The 15,610-nt window shown below is 35.2% G+C and overlaps 1 protein-coding gene across 10 annotated transcripts in view; it reads left to right on the top strand.

The window, feature by feature from the left end:
* LOC143233486 (MFS-type transporter SLC18B1-like) overlaps window positions 1-14,670 on the top strand; it is a 68,294-nt gene extending 53,624 nt beyond the window's left edge. For 5 of the 10 annotated variants that reach the window (XM_076469759.1, XM_076469760.1, XM_076469767.1 and 2 more), the window contains 9 exons: window positions 9,422-9,490; window positions 10,060-10,147; window positions 10,569-10,708; window positions 11,819-11,917; window positions 12,338-12,429; window positions 12,606-12,701; window positions 13,382-13,456; window positions 13,860-13,953; window positions 14,394-14,670. In XM_076469759.1, coding sequence (XP_076325874.1) covers window positions 9,422-9,490; window positions 10,060-10,147; window positions 10,569-10,708; window positions 11,819-11,917; window positions 12,338-12,429; window positions 12,606-12,701; window positions 13,382-13,456; window positions 13,860-13,953; window positions 14,394-14,498 — 858 coding nt within the window. In that variant the 3' untranslated portion in view covers window positions 14,499-14,670. The remainder of the gene's footprint in view (window positions 1-9,421; window positions 9,491-10,059; window positions 10,148-10,568; window positions 10,709-11,818; window positions 11,918-12,337; window positions 12,430-12,605; window positions 12,702-13,381; window positions 13,457-13,859; window positions 13,954-14,393) is intronic. The other 5 variants (XM_076469765.1, XM_076469761.1, XM_076469764.1 and 2 more) reach the window with 5 other exon arrangements.
* The last annotated feature ends 940 nt before the right edge of the window (window positions 14,671-15,610 follow it).

Here is a 15,610-nt window from a genome sequence, read left to right as displayed (position 1 = left end):
CCGATGACAGCACTCCACCGTGGATCACCTGATTCGACTTGAAACGTCAATCAGAGAAGCCTTTCTCAAACAACAACAAGTTATATCAATATTCTTTGACGTTGAGAAGGTTTGTGATACATAATGGAGGTATGGCATTTTGTGAGACCTCCATATATATGGGTTACGTGGCAATTTGCCCATTTTTATTAAAAATTTTTAATAGACACGAGATTCCAAGTTTGTGTGGGTTCGACACTTTCCTGTTCTTTTCTACAGGAACTTGGAGTCCCTCATGGCTGTGTTTTTGTGTGTCACACTTTTCAGTATAAAAATTAATGCCATCACTGAAAAACTCCCTCTCACTGTTGCAAACGGGTTTATGTCGACGACTTTCACATCTCATGTCAGTCATCGAACATGAGGTATATTAAGCAGCAGCTACAGAGTGCCCTCAGTCGTTTACTGAAGTGAACCACAGCAAACGGCTTTAACTTCTCTCTCTCTAAGACCGTTTGCATGCACTTTTGTCGCCAACGCGGTATTCATCCTGATCTTGAACTCTGTACCAGTGAAGTTGTACTGCCTGTGGTCCCTGAGACAAAGTTCTTGGGGCTTATCTTTGATTGTAAGCTGACCTTTATACCACCCATCAAGCAGCTTCGGGTCAAATGTACAAGAGCACTGAACATCCTCCATGTCCTCTCTTCCACCAATTGGGGTAGATCGATGTTGTATGCTAAAGGTATATCGTGCTTTTATTTGATTGAAACTCGACTATGGATCACTAGTCTATGGCTTTGCTAGACTCTCAGCCGTAAAGATGCTGGACCCCATTCATCATCAAGGACTTCGTCTCTGCACTGGCGCTTTTCACACTTTCCCGGTTCAGAGCTTATACATAGAGTCTCATGACCCTTCCTTGCACCTCTGCTGTTTGCAGCTGTCTTTACTATATGCTTCGAAACTTCATTCCTTACCAAAGCATCCCACCTGGGGTTGTGTCTTACATACTCAGTGGGCCATACTTTTTCAGAACAGATGATCTGCCATTGTTCCTTTTGGCCTTTGTATCCAGGTGCAGTTGGATAAATTGGGTCTGTACTTGGATAACATTGCTGTATCTGCTGGTCAGTCCATCCCGCCATGGCTTCTTACAGTCCCCAAATGTAACCTATCCTTAAGTCATCTCAGAAAAGCAGACAATTCTGATTGGAAATACTGTCTGCAATTTGCTGAACATCTTTCAAATCATTCTTCCATGTCTGTCTATACAGATGGTTCGAAATCAGGTGACTCTGTGGCCTTTGCCATGGCTTTTTGTGGTTCGGTGGTTGCACGCATAATCCTCTCTACAGCTTCTGTGTTTACTGCTGAACTGTATGCCATTTCTCTTGTCATGGATCATATGGAAGCTCAGCAATATTCAAACCGCATTATTCACACTGACTCGCTTAGTTATCTACTGGTCCTGGAATCGCTTCACCTTAGTTCACACCCTGTTCTCGCTGATATTCAAAACCGACTGACCCATTTCTCTTTAACATCTACTTGTACCCAGTTTTTCTGTATACTGGGCCACGTTGGTATTCGCGGGAACGAGCTTGCTATCTGCTCTGTCACTATCACCATTGTGTCTGTTCCATACATGGACTGTGGTCCTGTATTCAAGGCCTGGCTTCCTGCTGGCAGTCGACTTGGAGTGAGTAACGCGAAAACAAGCTTTTTCAAATGAAATCCTGTATTGGGCTTTGGCTGTCTTGCTTTTGTAAGGATCGGAAGGAGGAAGTTGTTCTAACTAGACTACGCATTGGTCACAGTTTTTAACACATCGTTTTCTTTTATCTGGAACTGATGCTCCAGTGTGTTGTCTGTGTAATACTCAGGTCAAATAAGCCACATTTTACTTTCTTGTCGTCGTTACGACTCTCAATGACGGCACTATTTTAAACATGTTCTATCGCAAGGTTTGTCCATAACATTTGACAGTATTATTGGTGATGGTGACACTGTCTACCTTGGTAATGTTTTTAGTTTTTTAAAGGACATTAATCTTTTTAATGCCATTTAAGTTTTTAAGTTATACATTAGAACTTTTTGGATGTGATTCCCTATTAAGAATCACAGTCCACCTAGATTTGAAATTAGAAAATGGTCATAACATCAAAATACTCAAAACCAGGACTGGAAAGGCCAACTTAAGGTGACAAACGCTGCTGTTTGAACCACCCGTTAGTCATCCTGGTGAGTTATTGTTAAATTTTTTCACAACTTTTTTAAAACTTTTATAACTTTACTTTTGTAAAATGGCCATAACGTCGAGTGACTTGGAACCAGGACTGAAAAGGCCAACTTCAAGTGACTGATAGTAGTTTGTCTTCCTGGCGAGTTATGATAATCACATCTGTGCTACAGAAAGTCCTTTACAACTTGTATTACTGTAGTTTTTCTCTTAACGTTGTAGACTGGATGTAAACATTAGTTTTATGCTATTTATGTTTTTTAAACTTTGTTTTGTTTTACCTTAATTTCTATTTATAAATTTTACTAAATTTACTTTTAACTTTTTATCTGATGTTTGGTGCAGATAGTCCAGCTGCTTTGTGCCATAAAACACTAAATCATCCAACCAACCAGACAACTTTACAGTTGTCTTTCGCAAATCAATTACTTCTTACATCAGATATATAGTTTAATGGTTTTTCGAAACTTTAGTCACTCACCGAGCCAAATATAACGTTTTTTTTTTTTTTTTTTAACAATGCAGGGTAAAGTCGAACACGCCAAATAAGGACAATTACAAAACAACCGACTAAAATTGAGTGCTGCAGGGAAAGAGTTGAGGGCATGATAGCCAGGGGAAAAACTGTGGTGCCCCCCTTACCTTGGTGCCACAAGCACGTGTTTATTTTGCTTAATGGTTAATCCATGGCTGCTTTTTTCACTAATTAGAATAACTCTCCATTGATTTCCATGCACAAGATAGACTCATTACGTGACTATTTGTACCGTATCAAGCCGTGGGTATAGTCGCTTGTTTGTTTTGAGTTTTGCCTTAAGCTACTCAAGGGCTATCTGCCCTAGCCATCCCTAATTTACACCCTTGTGCAAATTAATTGAAACAAGAAAATTACGATTTTTTCAATTTTTTGCGTTTTATTTCTAAGAATCCAAAAATTACTCAGAAATTAATACATGATATGACCGCCTTTATTTTTTAGCAGATCATTTATCCGTTTTGGCATCGAGTTCATGAGTTACTGCAATTTTATTAATTTTTGGATCGCGGTACCACACCTCAATTATGGCCTCAATTAGCTTATCTTTGTACAGTCTTTTCCTCGAAGTCTTTCTTTACAAATCGCCCAAAGATTTTCAATAGGATTTAAGTTCGGAGAGTTTCCAGGCTAGTCCAGCACCTTTATTCGCGTTGTAGTCATAAAATTCTTCACACGTTTCGATGTGTGGCACAGAGCCAGATCTTGCTGAAAAATGCCAGATCCATCTTGAAGTCTCTTTTTCATTTCTGAAACGATTCTTCTCTGCAAAACTTCGATGTACTGTGGTCGTCGCATCATACCTTCTACGATATGTAAGCCTCCGACGCCATAGCAGCTGAAAAAGCCCCAAAACATCTTCTTCAAGGGATGTTTTGCGAACTGATTGATGTGAGATTATCGAAGTTTCTCACTTGGAGATCTACGAATATGCAGACTTTTTTTACCCTATACGAAGAAATGAGTCTCGTCACTGAATAACACCTTCCTCCATTGTTCTTGCATCCAGTTCTTGTATTTCAGACCCCATTGATACCGTTTTTTCTTCATTGGTAAGAAGCTGTTTTTTGACTGGTCTCCTTGCCCTTCTAACGCAATTTCGAATGACGTAATATTCCTAAAAATTTCGTCATATATACCAAAAATAGATCGACCGTACTGCAAAACACAGCTAATGACGTCATCTGTGTGAAAAAATGACTATTAAAGGAAATCAGCGGGTCCAGTGAGCCTACACCGGCCGCCATGCTGAAAATATTGTAAAATGACCACTTGTTTCAATTAATTTGCACAAGGGTGTAGCAGTGTAAGACTAGAGGGAAGGCAGCTAGTCATCACCACCTACCGCCAATTCTTGGGCTACTCTTTACCAACGAATAGTAGGATTGACCATTACATTATAATGCCCCCACGGCTGAAAAGGCGAGCGTGTTTGGTGCGACGGGGATTCGAACCAGCGAACCTCAGACTACGAATCGAACGCCTTAACTCACCTGGCCATGCCGAACCGAGGATGTAATCGCATCATGTTTAGTCCGTCAGGCAACAAATAAGAATGAAGGTATAATAGTGTTTATATCTCTAGCAGAAATAACTTATTAGAGACCGTTTGTGTGACTGGTGTTTCAAAGAAGAATATACTAAGGGTAACAGTTGACAAGACATCTACTGCTAAGAATAAAGTGTACCGATGTTTGACAAAGGGAAAACCAACGACTGATAGACGTGTAAAATGTAACAGACGTACCGACCGTAACCCAGTGTTTTACAAATCCCTACGTCAGCAAAGTTTCCGTTGTACTTTCCCCTTTACATTAAAATAATTTCGGCAAATGATAACACAGTGGCAGATCTGGGAGAGTTACATTTTAAACATCTTAATTAATGAGTGCTTAATAATTGATTATATGAATAATTAAATGTCGTGAGCTAACTGACTGATATCTATAAGGCACGATATGTGAATAACCAATTAAATACTCAGAATATCACCCACGTGATTCTCTGGCTCTTTACACAGTATTTATGCGGAAATCCTGCTTTTCATAGATTTCAAGCGATATGTCTAATGAGCTCGAAAGTTCATATTTTAAAACCCAAATGTAATATGTTTACAAAGCTTGATAAATTATATGTTATTGATATAGTTATTTATGATATTTGTTTATTTCAACATATATGTACATAAAAACTTCATAAAGATAACTTCGTTTCGCATACTCTGCAAGTGAAATTTTACAAGGCTTAGCAACCTACGGAAAACAGCGAAGTTCAATGTTCGTAAGTAGAAAAATAATTGATTGCTGTAATACTTTATTTACTGTTCAGTTTTGAAAGAAAACTGCAATTTAAGAAATTGTTTCAAACAGTAATAACATGTGTGTGTGTTATAACTTAAGTGTGACTGTATTTTATACATACCAGTTCACTAATAGAGGCCATCCTGTAAAGGCTAGTTTGATACTCTTGGATCCAATGAATGTTCGTTCGCACGTCATTGCATAATGTTAGCCAGGTACGGCTGAAAGGCCAATGTAATAGAAATAATATATATAAATATGTATAAAGTTATGAAGTTTAAGCTATTTAGAACTAAAGATTTTTCATTTCATGTTATTATTTGTAGTCAGCGGAAAAAGGCTCTCCGCTAGTGCAGCGGTAAGTCTCCGGATTTACAACACTAAAATCAGGGGTTCGATTCCCCTCGGTGGGCTCAATAGATACCCCGATGTGGCTTTGCTATAAGGAAACACACTCATCGTGAAAGGTTTGTTTGTTTGTTTTGGAATTTCGCACAAAGCTACTCGAGGGCTATCTGTGCTAGCCGTCCCTAATTTAGCAGTGTAAGACTAGAGGGAAGGCAGGTAGTCATCACCGCCAACTCTTGGGCTACTCTTTTACCAAAGAATAGTGGGATTGACTGTCACATTATAACGCCCCCACGGCTGGGAAGTTGAGCATGTTTGGCGCGACGGGGATGCAAACCCGCGACCCTCAGATTACGAGTCGCACGCCTTAACACGCTTGGCCATGCCGGGCCCATCGTGAAAGGAAAACCAAAGTTTATTTTCATTTCCTCACTTTTGTGGTAGTTACGAGGTTGGTGAAATCTGCCGAATTCGTTGATAGGTTCCATAGTTAATATAATAGGTACAATATAGAGTTTTTTCTTAACGTTTGATTATTAGCTGGAGGTTATAAGGACATTGTATGTCAAATTTGAAAAGTTTCTTTGCATAAAATGAAAATTACTTTGTATGTTGAATAATAAACATGCGAAAAATAAAAAAAGGCATGTATAAAACAATACTTGAAAATTTTGAGACTTAACAATACAATCTAATATTTTGCATATGAAAGCCCTATAATGGTTACTGATATTCTTAAACATTTAGTGAACAAACCGTTACAAATTTAACTTATACCACGAAAACTATTACGAGCACAAAATGGTTACGATATGGGTCCAATGGACAAAACCCGTGTTGCAAGAGATAATTAAACTTACCTTTTACGTACGTCTCTGGTTTAAATAGTATTACTGGTGTCGTATGCTTATGTATTTAATTTTTCAGTTATTTATGAAGTCTATCGTACCTCAAATTGAGCACCTAAAGTAACTGTCTTTCCTGTTCCATTGTGAACAAAGCAGTACTCCAAGATCTGATGAAACATGCTATGAAGGCAAATTAACAGAGACAGCTACAACACAGTCTTAGGAATCACTTCTTATACTTAATAAATAATTTTTTTTTAACAAGATATATTGCATCTACACTTCATGAAAATGTCTCAAAAGAGATGAGTGATTTATCGACAGCGGAATTTATGGAACGTTACTGGAAGCTTTCCCCACAAGTTTAACAAAACGTTCAAAATAGGACAAAATTTAAGACATCCTTTTCAACTGATGTGGATTCATGATTACAAGTGGCTTTCTTAAAGCAATCAAACGAGTTAGCAAGGTAAATGGTGTCTCTTGCGTGTTCTCTTTTTGCAAAAAAAAAAAAGGAAAACAAAACTTGGGTGTTTTCGTGAAGACTTATTCAGTAACTTCAATAAGTCCAAAAGGTCAATGATCAGTCGTGAATCGAAGACCTACTGCCGGGAAAGCATTCATTGTGCATCCAACAATAAATCTCAAGCATATGATCCTGGACCTAGGGGCGACTTAATTATTAATTCAATTACTGCTGATCGTGTAAAAAATTATAAAGAAATCCTCCTAATCATGGTTGGTTTTGTTTTATATTGTGTAAGAAGGCAGATAGGTTTACGAAGGCATTGAGATGACAAGATCAAATACACAGAGGTTGCTGCTCACAATTAAAGTAATTTTATTGCACTAGTTTGTCTTACATTCAAGCACAACCCCATTTTGAAAGAATAACTCCTTTCAAGTCCACAAAATGCCACGTATACCAATAAGACAATACAAAATGAGAAATAATACAAATTGTTACCATTTTTTAATGTGCTTCCGTGAATGTTCTCATTACGCATTATTAGCTAATGAAACCTCTTCCACTGAATATGAAATTCTTTCAGTTTGCATAGAATATGCCGTGGTTGTGACGTACCTTCTAAGGTTGTGTGCTTCACTCTCTAAACTCAGCAATATGCCATGGTTATGACGTACCTTTCATTCAGAATATGATGGATTCATGTCATTAGTTATTTTCAATATTTGACACATCACCCAAAACCAAAAAGGTTCTTTCAAAATGTCATTATTGCTTTCGCCCATGCAAAAAAACATTGAAAAACTTCTAATAAACACGATGAACAGACTGATACACCACTTTCAATATATTATCAGTATATTCGATGGAGTTTGGTAACCCTCTGGAGACCCAGATATTTACACTGATAGAGAGAGCTGAAGTTGGTAATCAGAAACTCGAAGAGAGACAAATGAGCTACGTTATATATTTACTAACTTTGGCCATATTCTCAGTTTTACAATTGCAAGGAACATTTAGAACCAATGTTTCCAGTAGTATCGTGTCCTAAGGGAAAACTATTTGATGTTTATTTCGGTTTTTAAAAGTATATCAGATGACTAAATATTCTTTTTATGCAAACTTTTGAGCCTCTGTTAATTATTGGATTTTCATTCTTTATACCAAAGAATTAGCGCGGTTTGTAGAATCAGAAGAAACATGTCCCAGAATTATACGTTGTTATCTGATGCATCGCTCTAATAGCTCTGGAACAAGAACCTTTGATTACTAGAAACACAATATGGTAAGTTCTTTTCTAAATATAATGTCTGGAAGTCACGCTTTGTAGAAAACATGGTGTGCTCATTTATACCAGATGTCATGATAGAGAAGGATCCTGATGAACTTCAAGCACTGACAAATCTATTTCTCAAAATGGCGGTTTGCTCATCCATGACCAACTGCCTTCAACAGTGAGTTATATAGCTTGTAAGAATAACAAAAACAGTATTGAATTTGTAATGCAACTCATTTGTCAATTTTCTGATGAAATATTCTTTCGAAACATTAGAGAATTATCTTACATTTTGGCAATTTTACCAGTTGGTAGTTGTAAATCTGAACGTTTATTCTCTTGTTTTTTCCTTTAATGGCTTCACACCACCATGACTTCTGATCGACTATCTAATCTGTGCATGATAGTTATACATTATAATCTGTTACTTTGTCAAAATATTAAATGATATAACAATTTATTTCACTTCAACCTTGTCGAATACAAACACAAACCCCGTTTTAACTATTTGAGTAAAATCTTCCTTGTTTGGACCCACTCGCCGTCATAAACTTTCATGGTTGTTTTGATTTCTGTCCATGTACTTCCTTATACTTGTATACACTGAAGAGATTCATGTGTATTTACCCAGTGCTTAATTTCAGTGTTTCATCCTACTTTACTTATAAATTCAAGTGGAATGTATAAGTTTTACATAGATTACATTCACAACATTTAAACAATGCATTGTTTATACATCTTCGTAAATTGTTTTTAGCCGCCTTACGCACGATAAAATCCTGGATTCGCCACTTTAACCTATTTCTAATTAGTTTTATCAAAATGACAAATTACTTACAAGGAGAGAATAAAAGTGAGAAGAAAAGTACTTTGTGAGAAAAGTAACAGTTTTATTAGGTTATTGACTTCTCCAACACTTTTGATTCTTCTATCATTATTTCTGGGCTAGACTGCCAAAAGCTCCTCTCCGTGAACTACCAGTACGTGGACCCCAGACATGAGTGCCCCACAGTTTCCTAACATAAGTAAATACTTGACTATTCCCCGCATACCACGCGAAGGTTATAATAAAACAAAACCAATCATTCAATAGCCAAACATGATCCTCTGTAATGTTAGTCGATGTCTGTGAATCAATTGAATAAGACAAAACGAAACCAGTCGTATGATAGCCAAACATAATCCTCTAAATATATATCGATGTCTATGAACCAGTTGCAGAACGACAATCATGAACAAGACACCATCTAGCATCTTCCAAACGTTGTGATCGTGACCAATATGATAGAACGACGGGTTGGTCTTTTATCCTTTTAAATTTATTATAAAGTGTCTTGACAGAACGTTTGTTCGATATGTTGTTATAATTTATAAGTTAATGATAAAAGAAAACAAACCACAGTATTAATGGCATAAAATTTTTAAAGGCAACCATGGATATGTCCTTTGGTGTTGGAATAATAATTGGACCGTCTATTGGAGGAGTGCTTTATGAAGTAAGTTAATAGTTACATCTGCATAACGTGTTTTCAAGGTAAATTAGTGGTTACACGTAAGTTAATTATGCTCTACAAGGTATATTAGTGGTTACATCTGAGTGCTGAGTGATCTTTACTGTATAAAGTACATTAATAGTTATATGTGGGTGACGTATGTTATAAGAGGTGTATTAGTGGTTATAAGACATTTATATACGTCCCCTCTTAAGATTAATAGTTGATAAAATTTTGCTAAATAATCCTATTGATGTTTGCTGTTGTAGAGATTTTAATTTGAAATAAAACAACGTTTTCAGAACCACAGTGATGAGACTTGTTATTAATATTATTTTTTTGTAAGTTAGGATTCTGGAAGATATTGGTTTTCTCAGCATTAAACAAAGCACAAAATATCCATGAATATGAACCACAATCTACGTGATAATAAAAGTTACATAAAAAGTTATCGCCTTGTTTTAAATAACAATTGTGTCAGGTTAGAATAAACAACAGTAACAGTAAATTTTATCCTCATGTTAAAGCAATAATGTTCCACTGCATAGGTTAACAATGATAATTTGTTCTAGGTAGGAGGTTATATGCTACCATTTTTTGTTCTTGGAGGAATTTTATTGTTCCAGGGTTTTATCATGATGTTCCTGCTACCAGAATCAGGTAATGTTGCTTCACGTTCTGGTGGAACGTGTTTTTAACCAGATACTCTATACTAAACTTAGAATTGCAGATTGGTCAATATATACCACGTGTGTTTAACCAGGTACTCTATACTAAACTTAGAATTACCGATTGGTCCATATATCCACGTGTTTTAAACCAGATACTCTATACTCAACTTAGAATTACTTATTTGTCCATACATACCACATGTTTTAAACCATATACTCTATACTAAACTTATAATTATCGATAGGTTCATATAGAATCCCTATGATAAATATAAAACTAGCCACTCATATTCTGTTTGTATAGAAAAGTGTAAAACTAGCCACTCATGTTGTTGTATGATTTTAATCTAATGTTTGTACAGTTTCCTAGTCCACTTGTGTTTATATGGATGGCAACTTTCGTTTTTCAGAATGCATAGTTGAGAATACAAAAGGAGACTTTCGGAAGATAGTGTTTAATTCAGTCTTCCTTGTGGACATGCTGAACGTATTGACCACACTTCTTTTCCTTGGATTCATCGAAGCTACTTTAGAACCACATATTAGGCCGGTGAGTGTGGTTTATCTTACTATTGTATAGATACACTGGAGTAAAAGATATATTATCGTGTTGTGAATTAATACGTTAAGATATTACAACACAAAGAATGAACTACTTGGTATCACAACGTCACCTGGGTGAAATTGAAGAAAGTTTTGTGTGGGAGTAAGTTTTGTTTGTATGTTGTAAAGAACTTCTGATCAAAGAAAGATTTTCTGTTCTGTCTCGTTTTAAAGAACGTATGGTGAGTTATACAAACATTTTCACAACAATTTTATACTAATAGAAACCGTAAGCCTACTTTCTAACTTCGATAAATAAATCTGTTTATTTTCGACAAGGCCTGGCATGGCCAGGTGGGTTAAGGCGTTCAACTCGTAATCTGAGGGTTTTGGGTTCGAATCCCCGTCGCACCAAACATGCTCGCCCTTTCAACCGTATGGACGCTATAATGTTACGGTCAATCCAACTATTTGTTGGTAAAAGAGTAGCCCAAGAGTTGGCGGTAGGTGGTGATGACTAGCTGCCTTCCCTCTAGTCTTACACTGCTAAATTATGAACGGCTAGCACAGATAGCCTTCGTGTAGCTTTGCGCGAAATTCCAAAACAAACAAACAAATATTTTCGACAAGGTGATGAAATGGTTTCAGAAATGAGCACAACAGAAATATTTCTATCTTTTACACTCGAAAAAACATCAGTTTGACCACCGTACTCAACTGGTAAATATTTCTAATTATCTGTATAGAAAGAACCGTGCATTCTTGTTATCCAGGAGATTTAAACTGGCCTTGTAAACATAGAACAATAAGACACGTTTAAATAAACAAAGTAACTTGTTGGTTCAAACTGACCATGTAAACATGGAACACTATGACACGTTAGGAATATGTGTTCATATTGTGTACCTATTTAAGTTATAAGTAAAACTAAGAATTGTTATATTTATATCAGTATTAGGATAATTATAAGGTCATAAAAATAACTAAATAAACCTTGTGCGTATTTATTTATCTGTGTGAAAATATATTTAAGTACTAGTTTCATCCCTTCCAGCCACAATGTATGCAGATAATGATAAAACTGTGGTTCTAACCCTATTATTTTCTTGTTTCATAGTTTGGATTACAACCGTCGATTCTAGGCCTAATATTTATAATTTGTGGTGGATTTTATGCCGGATCATCTCTTATATGGGGTTGTATCTTTGACAAATTTGTGAGTTCATGATAAGATATTAATTTTCATATATTAAATATTATGGATCATGTATTAACTATAACGTTCTTCGAACGTCCGAAATTTTCAAATCTCAAGATGTTGGTTTTTCACAGTAACTACTGTAAAGTAAGCTTTTTAACTATCAGCCATTACATGTTACTGGTGTTAGACAAAAACTATTTTAAAATATATTAAACCACTTAGTGATGTATTTTGCTAGTGTTAAACACTAATTGTTTTAAAGTTTGTTAAACCACGTCGTGTTATGTGTTGCTAGTATTAAACAATAAAGCATGGCAACTTGCTAGTTTTAGTCAGTAATTATTGTGAAATACGAAACTATGTTATACAATACAAGTTCCAACACTATTTTAGCAGATAACTCTACTTTTGAGATCATTTTATTTCTTCAAACAGCCAACGTCTCTTCTTCCATTGTTCATATCGAGTGCCTTCTGTGCGGCAAGTTTCATATTTGTTGGACCCGCCCCTTTTATTCCACTAGATACGTAAGTTTTTTCCAATATTTTCGTCGTTTATTTACAAATATTGTCAATAGTTTATCATGCAGATATTTGTGAAACAAACGGTTTCCTAACAGGTCTTTATTTTTATATTCGAGGTGCCATCTTACGAAAGCAAAAAAACTTTAGAGCAATTTTGTTTATGCTTATGCTATTTACAGGAGCCTTTGGTTGGTGATTTTTTCCCAAATAATCCTGGGAATAGGAATTGGCGGGAAAAGCATCATAGGGCTTAATCACTCCTTGAGACATACAATGTAAGTTCATGATGTTCGAGTTACCCATAGTAACGTAAGAATCAACAAATAATTGAATATAAAAATTATGTTCTGCAAGATATATAGAATGGAATGACAAACAATTACTGTTGTTAGAGGGCTACATTATTATTGTTAATTTGGTACCACCATAAACAACAACAGAGTTCCATCAACACATACACAAAAACTTTTCAATATACAAAAACATTAGATTTCTTTCAATTGAATACTCAGGTTGAACCAGAATGTAAATATAGTTCTGAGAAGTAATTCCATCCTCGTGATATCTCGGTAGCTTGGAAAATAACCATATTTTATTACTTGGAGTTGGATATCTTAAATATTATTGTAATATTTGTGTTGGAATCTTGAAATTTAAAAAGTGTTCTGCTTCTCTGATATAAGTGTTGATCAAAGAATATGCTAAGGACTTTATGTTTCATATAATGGAGAAAACAAACGTTTGTATGACAAAATAATCCATTTACACAGAAGTAAATAAACCATTGACTAAACTTTAAATACAACTGAAAATTCATATATAGAAGTGAAATCAGTAAAGCAACGAATCTGTTTTTATGAAAAATTATCTCAGTTTGTACTGATGGAATGAAGAATAATGAGTTAATAATTATAGAATGTAGAATAATGAATTATTATTTGGAATTAATTTTCAGCTCACAAGGTTTACCCGACAACATGTCAACAGTTGCCATAGTTTCAGGCGTGTTTAATTCCGTGAACGCTTTTGGGTAAGTTTACAAAATATCAGTGTAGTTCTCTGTTTTGTCATTAAGACAGTTTATAGTTCACTGTGTTCTCCTTATGAAGGTATGTAGTTCTCTGTTTTGTCATTAAGACAGTTTACAGTTCACTGTGTTTTCCTTATGAAGGTATGTAGTTTTCTGTTTTGTCATTAAGACAGTTTACAGTTCACTGTGTTCTCCTTATGAAGGTATGTAATTTTCTGTTTTGTCATTAAGACAGTTTATAGTTCACTGTGTTCTCCTTATGAAGGTATGTAGTTTTCTGTTTTGTCATTGAGATAGTTTATAGTTCACTGTGTTCTCTTTATGAAGGTATGTAGTTCTCTGTTTTGTCGTTAAGGTATTTTTTATTTTTCTCTATTCACTCTTGTCTTTTTAACGTTTTTAGTGGTTTTCTTGGACCGTCGATGAGCGGTGTTTTAGTAGAATACATGGGCTTTAAAGGTGGATCAATGGTCATGTTAGGAATCGAAACAGCGATGGTAAGTGAATGTAAACATGACCATCTGGAGAAGTAACTTACGTTTAGACAAAAATCTTTCTTTTATTTTTGTTTTACAAAATGACTATCTCAAAGTTGAATTGAATGTATTTGTGTTTATAATTAGTGACAAGTGTGATAATTAAATCTATCTTGATAGATGTGTTTAATCTGTATGGCTTATAGTTATAGAAAAAGGATTATTGGGCTATATGCTTGACCACCGCTGGATCCCGGATTTTAAATTTTAAGTACTTAGATTTGCAAGTATCTCATCTGGGAACCCATGTTTTTTTTTCACGTGTACATTTCCTATAGTTAGTCATAGCCAATTAAATAGGAAGATGCGAATTATGAGTTTGAATCCTTCCAGCAACGACACTAGAGTTGTAACGTTACTTCTTGTTATTAACACTACATAACTTTTTTCTTGTCCACCAGATCTTTGTTACGTCTGTACACTGCCTGTGGTTGTTCGCAGCCAACCGAGTTAAAAACCAAACAAAACAAGTCGATGAAGAACGAGTTCCAATCCTTTCGTCGTGATTAAAGTCATTACGTAACTTCCTGTTTTCTGTTTATTGTAAACAAGGGTTATTACCTCTAATTATCTCAGCTATAGGTTGGCATTTGTGAAAAAGCGTATTGTTTTGAAGTATATTTTTTCGCTGAGATGTATTAAAAGAAACAATAAATATATATACGGAGTTATAATAGTAATTTGTATGTAAAAAACTGAATATCTTTACAGTGATATAGAATATTTCTCAGACTATTAATGATAAAGTTTTTAAATAATTAATGTCATATTGAATAATTCCATCATAACTTCTAGTTTTATAAACTTATGAATATATATGACACTATTGGGATTACAGTTGAAAATGTTGTTAAATAACAATTGATGAAACGTTTGTTTTTGTTATAAGTGTGAACAGTGTACTCAACTGACCATATTCAGTTACATTTTGTGTGTAGCTTGTTTGGATCAGAATTCTTCTGCATATAGAAATCAGTTGGTTTGAGTTTATTCAGTTTGGAGAATGAAGAATTATTAACAGCAGTATGGAAGTGGTACTTTTCATCATCAACATGAGAAATCGGTGACGTGTTTAGAACCCAAAACTGAGTTCAGAATTTCTCTGACTTAAACGACAAATATGATTTTTTTTCCCTAAAAGTCTTTTCAGTATCAAAATATTTTGTAGTTGCAGTTGAACTATTTAGAAAATGAAAAAGAGACGAAATGAAATCTTAAAAAAAACACTAACTCAATTAAAAAAGCTTGGTATAGCCTGATGGTTAAGACATAATCCGAGGGTCGTGTAAAATAATATAACGTTTCTTAAAATTTGTATACACAGCTCACATGTAGCGAAACAACCTAAGTTAAAAAGGATAGAATTTATCTTGCACAATGCATATAATAAAACAATCTGAATTATGGAAGACTGAGTTAAAGCAGTTTACTGTGATGTATTACGAAGTGACCACTCATCTTTACTTTACTGTGATGTATAACGAAGTGACCACCCCTCTTTACTTTACTGTAATGTGTAACAAAGTCACCACTCCTCTTTACTGTGATGTATAACAAAGTGACCACTCCTCTTTACTTGACTGTGATGCATGACAGAATGACCACTTCTCTCTACTGT

This window comes from Tachypleus tridentatus, chromosome 12 (assembly GCF_004210375.1).
Source record: "Tachypleus tridentatus isolate NWPU-2018 chromosome 12, ASM421037v1, whole genome shotgun sequence".
Lineage (NCBI taxonomy): Eukaryota > Metazoa > Arthropoda > Merostomata > Xiphosura > Limulidae > Tachypleus > Tachypleus tridentatus.
The sequence above is the reverse complement of the archived record's forward strand: the minus strand, read 5'-3'. Positions and strand labels throughout refer to the sequence as shown.